This window comes from Cynoglossus semilaevis, chromosome 1 (genome assembly GCF_000523025.1).
Source record: "Cynoglossus semilaevis isolate Cse_v1.0 chromosome 1, Cse_v1.0, whole genome shotgun sequence".
Lineage (NCBI taxonomy): Eukaryota > Metazoa > Chordata > Actinopteri > Pleuronectiformes > Cynoglossidae > Cynoglossus > Cynoglossus semilaevis.
Genome location: NC_024307.1, coordinates 26,877,213 through 26,886,307, shown reverse-complemented (window position 1 = coordinate 26,886,307; position 9,095 = coordinate 26,877,213). Strand labels below are relative to the sequence as shown.

The 9,095-nt window shown below is 41.2% G+C and overlaps 1 protein-coding gene across 1 annotated transcript in view; it reads left to right on the top strand.

Annotated features, from left to right (window-relative positions):
* The first annotated feature begins 745 nt into the window (after window positions 1–745).
* The window catches only part of slc7a8a (solute carrier family 7 member 8a), a 12,724-nt gene continuing 4,374 nt past the window's right edge, over window positions 746–9,095 (top strand). The window contains exons 1-3 of the mRNA XM_008323285.3: window positions 746–1,619; window positions 5,921–6,125; window positions 7,065–7,216. Coding sequence (XP_008321507.1) covers window positions 1,487–1,619; window positions 5,921–6,125; window positions 7,065–7,216 — 490 coding nt within the window. The 5' untranslated portion in view covers window positions 746–1,486. The remainder of the gene's footprint in view (window positions 1,620–5,920; window positions 6,126–7,064; window positions 7,217–9,095) is intronic.

Below are 9,095 nucleotides of genomic sequence, written 5' to 3'. Positions count from 1 at the left end.
GTTTGTTTGAAAACAAACAGATTATTAAAGCCACAAAATAGCAAAAGTGGAACCAATTGAAGAGGGCAACATTTCTAGGGCACAAACAGAAACATGGACGTTAGCAATGAAAAACAAAACAAACACTGCACCAAAGCCAAGATCAATAAAAATAAAAAAACTAGCCAAACAACTAACTAACTAAACATTACAGCTAGACAGTCAGGCATTGTGTGTCTAATTATTAGTCCATTAGCCTAAAAAACTATTAAAAAGATATTGAAAAAACAGATGAGTCATTATCTAACATATATAAGCTTAAGAACAAACAAAAATTGGGACAAAATATTGCAGAAAATGGCTACTATCTAATGAATAAGACCCAGTTGTGATGTGACAGGTTGACGTCAGCAGCAGCAGCAGTTGTGGATCACACTAAGAGAGTTGGGTCTAAATTTAGAGCCATGCTCTGCTGCATTCTGAATAATCTATTAGTGAGACTTTGTGTTTGTGTGTGTGTTCAGACAGGGAAGGGAAAAGGAAGTAGTGAAGGACAGGAACTGGTTTTATTTATTTTTTATTCTCTTCATACTGACACCTCAGGTTCTGGTTCTTCTTCAGAACCTGAAGTTTCAGGGACAACACTGTAGTGTGGGTAAGGGGAGAAAACAGGGAGGGTCTCAGAGGCTGATGGAGGAAAAACAAACCTTGACGTCATAGAGCGGGGCGGGGCGATGAGGGAGAGAAAAGAGGGCGTCGCTGCTGTGCGTTTATTAAGCAGAACGTGTTGACGTTTACTCCAACCTGCTGTTGTCCAAGCTCAGGGGCTCAGCTGTGATGTCCGTGAGGAGAACCTGAACGACTTCACTCACTTTGTTCTCCTCCACTTTTATTCCACTTTGCGTCTGCATTTGGAGCAGGTCTTTGGCAAAGGGAGGATGTTTGTGTGTATTCAGCACACACCTGGAACAAAGAAACTCTGACCTTTTTTTAAATTTTGCATTAATTTCTTTTTCATTGTTTTCCCCTCATATCCGTCTTAGTTTCTGCCGCTCTCAGCTACAGCCAACACCTGAGCCGTTTCCTCTTAGTTCTGACGACTCTCATTGGATTATGCGCTTTTTGCGCAGTGGCCGGACTTGATTGTGCCTTCTGTCCTCACCTCTGACCCCTGGTGGACCCACCTGTGACCTGGGCCTCCGACAGGTGAAAGCTCACTGCTGCCGCGGTGACTAGTTAATGTGGCGCTGTCGGTTCATCAGCTGAGAGTGTTTCTTTTTTTTATTGTTCATCGAAGGCTTTGGCGAAGTGCTGACGGTGCACAAGGCTTTTATTATTTCTTATCAGATAAGAAAACCACGTTGAACTGAACCGTGGTTTTACGCACAAAGGTGACACCGGTGCGCGGCGAGCGCACGCACAGAAGAGCCTCTGTGAGGACGACGAGAGCATTTTCGAATTTTAAATTAAAAAAAGACACTTAAAAAACACCAATTTCATCACCAACATGACGGACGGTCCGAGGCAGCGCAGCAGCACTGGATCCTCCAAGGATGCTCAGGGAGAGAAGGAGTCCGGAGGAGGAGGAGTCGCCCTGAAGAAGGAGATCGGACTGGTGAGCGCCTGTGGTATTATAGTCGGTGAGTACAACACGGTATATCAACTATAACGTACTGTATTTTTATTAAAATAATTGCTGTAAGAAGAAACTGAGTCAGCTAAAATATATGGCCATGAATAGCTGAGTTAAAGATACAGATTAAAACTCCAAAGCTAACTTTTAGATTTAATGTAGCTAAATAACCCAAATAAATATATATATATATATATATATATATAAAAAGTGTGTGTACATGCTTAAAATTTAACTCATAAGTAGCACGAATTATAAAATGATAAAATTAGCTTAACGTAACTAATTAAGTACGCAAAGAAGTCACTCCGCTGCAGAAAGTTAGCCCAGAAACAGCTACAAGTTAGCCTAAATATGATAACAAAATGTGACCAAATGACCTGAAGGGGCCATGTCACGACCATTAGAGAAATTGAAGAGACTTAGAGAACACTTTGATCAAATCTGTCTTATAATTATATATATTATGTATAATTAGTCATTATTTTGTAATTGGGTTAAATATCCAGAAAAACGGGATGAGCAGATGTGCACAGTCCAACCAAACGAACACAGATTCAGAGAACACACAAATCCCTAACACAGCCTGAGTGTGTGGTCGTCCCGCTGACCTTGACAGGTGGAGCAAAGGACGGGATGACTCACACGTCCGTTTGTTTCCACGGTAACAGGAGGGAATTGAGTGAGAGTGTGTGTGTGTGTGTGTGTGCGCCAGTCTGTAGTCTGGTGGGGGCCTTGATGGGAAGTGAAAAAGAACATTGTCACAGAAATGTTCCTGTGAAGAGTTCTCTAAATCGGAATCATACTTGACATCTCCTGAAGCGCGTGTGGCTGTAGTTACAGTTGTGAGGGTGACGTGACCGACCGTACGACCAAGCCTTTGGTTGGTGCTCCTCTCAGAGCCACGCTTTAGACTTGTTGCTAGCTAACCTGCTAATTGAACAAGTTGTTTGTCTGACGTCTGCTTTTTTCCTGGTCTAACTATAGCTGGAGTGTGGCCTATATTTTAACCACAAATCTTTAGCATTATCATCAAGGCCTCTAATTTTAATTGACATGTAATACTTTTTGGTGAATTACTGGTCGATTCTCAATTTTAGTTTCCATTCCAGCTAGCCAAAACTGCTATTTATTGACTAAAAATGTAATCATTTTATTCTCCTACCATTTTCTTTCTGGCGGCTTTTCTTCTTCTTTTTTTTTTTTTGGTATCAATCACTTAATTTTTGTCGTGCCATAAACTAGTCTTTGGTTCAGTGTTACTCTCTTACTGTTCGGTATATTTTCTGAGGTGAGATGCAAAGGAAAACAAAATGATTTTGAGAATTGTGTCGCTGGATATAAATGTGTTTTATTTTTATACATTTCTACAGAATTCAGTCCATTCATTCAGATTGTTAGCAGTGTTGGGACAATAAGAGTTGACACGTGCAGGACTTTAATGGCCATCCAGAGTCCATGCAGAGTCACATGACACAGTCACATGACTGACTTTTTATTTGCCTGACCACCGGTCTTCTCTTTGATCAGGCCATTCACTCACTCATGTATTCACTCATTCATTTGTCCTTGCCTTAATGAACTCATGATTTCATATTCGAGCAGGCCGTGGGCTCAGGTGACCTGTCTGACTCTTCCAGTTCTGAACTCACCTGTCGCTGGGTTCAATGGAATTATGAGTGAGCAGGCGGAATCTGAAAGACATCAAAGTCTTTTATGGCCTATTGTGAAGTGTAAATGTTTATGACTCCAACTTATATCCACATGGCAAAAAGTGAAAGCGTTAAACCCTAACCCACAGAGGTGATTTAGCATATTGCTGTAGCATCCCTCGTGTTCCCATTTGGAAGCCCTCGTACTGCTACAGTTGGAGCTGAAGGTTGAGTAAACTTTGTTAATGTCACTGTTTAAACAGTTTTCAGGTCTGACAGAGTAGCACAAGAGAGTACTTCACTTTCAATGTGTCAAATGTGTCAAACAGCCACAGGGAGGTGAAGAGTAAACCAACTTTCATTTACATTCAATATCTATGTGTTCCCTGATTAAGTTTGACTACATTCTTGTCTAAACCATCAATATTAATAATATTGAAATGAAGTCAAATTGTCTGTTACTAATCTTGGCTAACTAAGCTATCTTCTTTCTTTCTTTTTTCTTTTTTTCTTTCTTTCTTTTCTTTCTTTTTTCTTTTTTCTCTTTTTTCTTTCTTTTTTCTTTCTTTCTTTCTTCTTTCTTTTTTCTTTCTTTCTTTCTTTCTTTCTTTCTTTCTTTCTTTCTTTCTTTCTTTCTTTCTTTCTTTCTTTCTTTCTTTCTTTCTTTCTTTTTTCTTTCTTTCTTTTATGTTCACTAACTTCTATTCTGTTCTATTTGAGTTTGAGTTCTGAACATAATCTTTTCTTGTCTACATATTACCTACTCTAAGCTAATATTGTATTAATCGTATCCACATCTCTGCTAACTTTTAACTGGAGGTATTTTTGTTGCGTATCCACATCTCTGCCAACTTTTAACTGGAGGTATTTTTGTTGCACTTTTTTGAAAGAACACTAGTTTAAATACAAATAGTATAAATAAATATTTGATTAATATTTAATTAAATAGACAGAAAATATTTCTAGTTTAACCTACAAGAAAAACACTGAAAAAAACAAACAAACAAAACAAAAACACCCCCACACATGTGTCTTGAATTGTGTTAAGTCTAATTACGTTGATGTAAAAAAAAAGAAAATCAGAGGAGAGGAACAGCGAGGTTGTCAGAGAACAGACCTCATGGACACAAGCAACACAAGAAGGAAGGAAACGTAAGGATTCCACTTGGTCAGCACCAGGCTGGCATGTTAGTGTGTGACAGTGTGTGTGGACACATCTGTCTGCACGCCACTTTTATCTTAGTATTGATCGGAGGAGTCGCTTAGTCCAGCAACAGAAAAGTCCTGAGTCAATTCACATGCAGCTTCTGTTTTCTTTTTGCCTTTTACCTGTAACTGCACTTCAGACCACACACTTCCATACTGTGTATTAACCCTAGAACACTTTTTCAAGTTTTTCAATGTTCACTTCATACGCGTACACAGACATCTGTTTTTGGGGTATTTTACATTTTATTTCCCAGTTATCATTTTGTTAATTTCAATCAGTTTGACTTGAATGCGTTTATTGAGTTTGGCCTGAGCTCTAAGAGGGTTTTAAGTTTTAACTGTCTTGTTGTTAACTGGCTGTATTTATGAACTCTCTTGCCACTTTGCTACTAGATTAGCAAACGTTGTCTTTTTACTGCTTTCTAGCACTAGTTAGCAAATTTGTCAAATCTAACTTGGCTTTTTTCCCCTATATTTTTAGAAAAGTGTGGCTTATTTATGCTTAGTTAGCGTTTTGTCTTTTAACAAAGCTGGCTGTAGTTCTGCTGTTGTTGCTTCTAATGTTGGCTAAAAGTGATATGAGTTGTTTGCCTTAATAATCAATTTAGCTCTTTGGTAATTCGTCATCAGCCTTAACTCTGGGGAGTCATCAGACAACGTTGAGCTTTTTTAGGTTATTTTATGACATTAAAAGGTTTGTCTATACCTGTGCTAACATTAAATGATTAACTTCTGGTGTACTCATAAATGATTTTGACCTATTTTTTCCACTTTTATTTAGGATATATCTTTCCTAAAGTTTTATTGTTAGATCAACCGGTAACTTCAAGTGTCGTCCAATGTCCTGCTGTGTGCTTTCAATTATCCTAGTGTTAATATGTCACCTGACAGTAATACAGGAGGGACAATTGAAGACATGTTGCATGTACACACACCCACACACCCCGACACACACACTCCTTTATATATCTTTGACTTTTGTACTGTAAAACTCCACTCTGCTTTTTTCAAATCAGCAGTTTATGATTCAGTAACCTTCAACCGTTGACCCTTGTTGTTTTATTGTTGGATACGTTTCATGGCGGTCAGAGCAGAGGCAGCTGAGTCTGAGGGGCAGCCCCCGGCTCTGACCTCAGAGAACTGTCTTTTTATCCAACCAGAATATTACCCAATTGTCCGAACCTCCATCTTTGTGCAAAGATCATGTTAAAACCAACAGAAAAAAACAGACGTTTTGATGTTTGAATGAATGTCCAGTGACATGTCCTTAGGAATTAAAGGATAGAATTCAAATGCCTTGAGTCAGCAGATTGTGGAGAACGACCAGCCTGATTCCAGAACTGAGTAAAACTTCAGTAATATTAATCCGAGACACCTGGCTTCCCACAATGCAACTGGATCTTGGAGAGTAATTCTTCTTATTTTATTTCTTCCCTTCTTTCTCCAGGTAACATCATCGGCTCTGGTATCTTCGTCAGTCCTAAGGGTGTGATGGAGAACGCCAGCTCTGTGGGCGTGGCTCTTATTGTCTGGATCATCACTGGCGTCATCACTGCCATCGGGGCATTGTGCTACGCCGAGCTGGGAGTCACCATTCCAAAGTCTGGAGGAGACTACTCCTACGTGAAGGACATCTTTGGAGGCCTGGCAGGGTGAGCTGGAACACTTGATAGTTCTCCACTAGAACATGATGGTGAATGAAGAACAGAAAAAGACTGACCAATAAGAACCAGGTTCAGGGATATGCTGCTGTTCATTGGTCATTTATCGTCAGTGACCATTCGACTTTGAGCCCTTTTCGTGCGACTACATATCACGTTTGATTACATGACAAATGACAGTCAGTTTAGTTGGTAACATGGTGATATATATTTATCACTCCTTCACTTTGATTCATTCTCTCCTAAATGTACGTAGTCTTTATGGTTGGCTGTTTCTGAAATACTGTGTTAAAAGTGTTAAGGTGTGGGAAAAGCTGCTGATAGTGAACTTCCGGAAACACACACACACACACACACACACACACAGTGTGTCTTCTCACAGACCAGATTAGCCTGGTCCTGTTGTTTTTATAGTGTCACAGGTTTATTATCACAGTTCTTCTCGGAGAGGAATTCCAGCAGACAAAACAGGCCAAACTGCTTGTTTTTGTCCTTTTGTGCAGCAGCCATCAATGAACACACATCAGTGAACCTGCACCTACACACACTTTGTAGTTCAGATGCTCAGTGTGAAGCTCCGGCCTGGATGAACACACAGCAGGTTCACAGAGACTGATTGTTTGGTTTGGTTTGTCCGGCTGCCTCTGTGTCCTGGTTTTAGTCATAAGTACATAAATATGGAAGTTCCACAGGGCTGTACACATTTGTGGAACGTTAAATACACAGTACACAGACTCTTATTATCACATTACACATAAAGATGAGGTGTGTGGCCCGACTGAAGTGCACAGTGTTACTTATTCACAAGAAAAACTTTAGTTCAAAAACAATGAAAAAGTTCAAATGAATAAGAAACAGATGTGAACAAAGGAGTCTCTGCTACATTCAACGGTAGTGTCCAACGTCTGCCCCTGCTCTCTTATTCCTCAGGTTCCTGCGTCTGTGGATCGCCGTGCTGGTCATCTATCCCACCAACCAGGCAGTGATTGCACTGACCTTCTCCAACTACGTCCTGCAGCCTCTGTTTCCCACCTGCTTCCCCCCCGAGAACGGCCTGCGTCTGCTGGCAGCCGTCTGTCTGCGTGAGTGACACACACATGCTTTCTGGCTTTTTTTTCTCCGATTTTCTAGGCTACTTTCGGTCTAGAGAAAGGTGGCCATCGTAGTGCCCTGACTGGCAGATGTGGGCCACTAAAGGCCACGCAGGGTAGGGCTAGAAGAAGACGATCTTGCCTGGAGGTCTGTGACCCAGATTCTGGATATGTGGTGTGGGCCACTAAAGATCATCAAGGACGTCCACAAGAGGACATTCTGAGGGGACATTCTCTAGATAGTAAATCTGGGCCATCCGGTCGATTTGACTGGTCCAAGACAACTGCCAAAAAATTCAATAATTCCATAGTTGCCATGTTGTGTGTGTTTGTGTGTGTGTTTGTGTGTGTGTGTTTGTGTGTGTTCTCATTGATCCTCCTATAACTATGCTGAGAACAGCCTGAGGGGCTGATCTTGTTGAGACAAGCTGACGTCCTGATAACACAGGCTGTTAATATGAGACTGAGCTACATTTATAAAATGAAGGAGTGAATCAAAAGCTGCAGAAGGAGTCTGGAGATGGAAGAGGAGAGGAAAGGAGTCTGTCGCAGCAGATGGAAGGATGTGTCCACATGGACGAGACAGTGGTCCATTCAAGAAAGTTAACACTGAGTGGTCAAATACTGCAGGCAGTGATCAGAAACACAAGTGTGTGTGTTCTTTTCCGTTTACTTTTGGGTCTGGCCCAGTTATGGACCACATAAGCTTCTAGACCAATCACACAGAGGGCAGTTTGGGTTTACGTGTGGTTAGCATGTGGCTCACACACTGGACTCATGATATTAGCCAGTTAGACACATCATGGCACTCAAAAGAACTTGCTTGTAGTTTGACTTGGATGTGGCCCACATTTGATATCCAGATCTATTTCTCTCAGCTCTCAACAGTGTAGAACTGCTGCAATATTTTCCTTTCGATTCCATGTTTGGTATCTACAATCAACAAACAGTCTCGATTCCATATAAAACGTGATCTGGGCCGAATTTGGTCCAGACAACTAGAAGCTAAAAGTTCAGCTATTGGCTACTTAGTTAGAAAAAAAAGAACCATCCTGATCATTTAAAGGTTCAGTTCAGACGTTTCTGACTGCTCTACACTCAGTTTTCACTCACTCTGTTCTATCTACTGTAGAAAACATAAACACACACAGCATCTCATCTCCACGTCCTGAGGATAGCAAACATCGGCGGAGCACTGGCTCTACACACTGGGTTCCACTCTGACCTTCTATCACCTGTCTTTCTTTGTGAAACTTCCAGGCATCAGTGCCTGAAAGCAGGACGTGACCAGTTTGTTTTTTGCTGACTAACTGTAGTTCGGACTGACACCTCCGTCTTGAATGTGGTAACATTTTTTTCCTGAAGTTGTTGTTGAGGGTGAAAGTGGGTGAAAGGTCAGCTGTTATTTCTGGTCTGTTGTTGATCTGACTTCTCAGTGATGTTCTAAATTGAAGGCTAAATGTAGAACAGGGTGAATGGGCAGAATATCAGCTTCACTATTCGCCCTGCACCACACTGGGAAGGGATTAAAAACCAGAACCATCCGGTTTCTGACCAGTCTGGTCCTTTCAGTCTGGAGGGACAGCTAAAGGTTTTCCTCGGTGTACCGTTACAACAGCATGCATGGGGGGCATTGGGGTGGGGTGGGGGTGGGGTTCGGGTGTTTTCCTCCAGGCGCAGACTTGGTTCGGCTTATTTTAACTTTCATATACTCAGATGACAGCGTTAAAGTCTGTAGATTTACCTGCTGGGAGGAGGGAGCAGTCATCACAGCTCCATGAGCATGATCTTAAAGAGTTCAGGTTGTGAGGAATTAGAAAAGTGCCATGCTACCAATGTCGACATGGACCAACATGATGAAGACCATCAC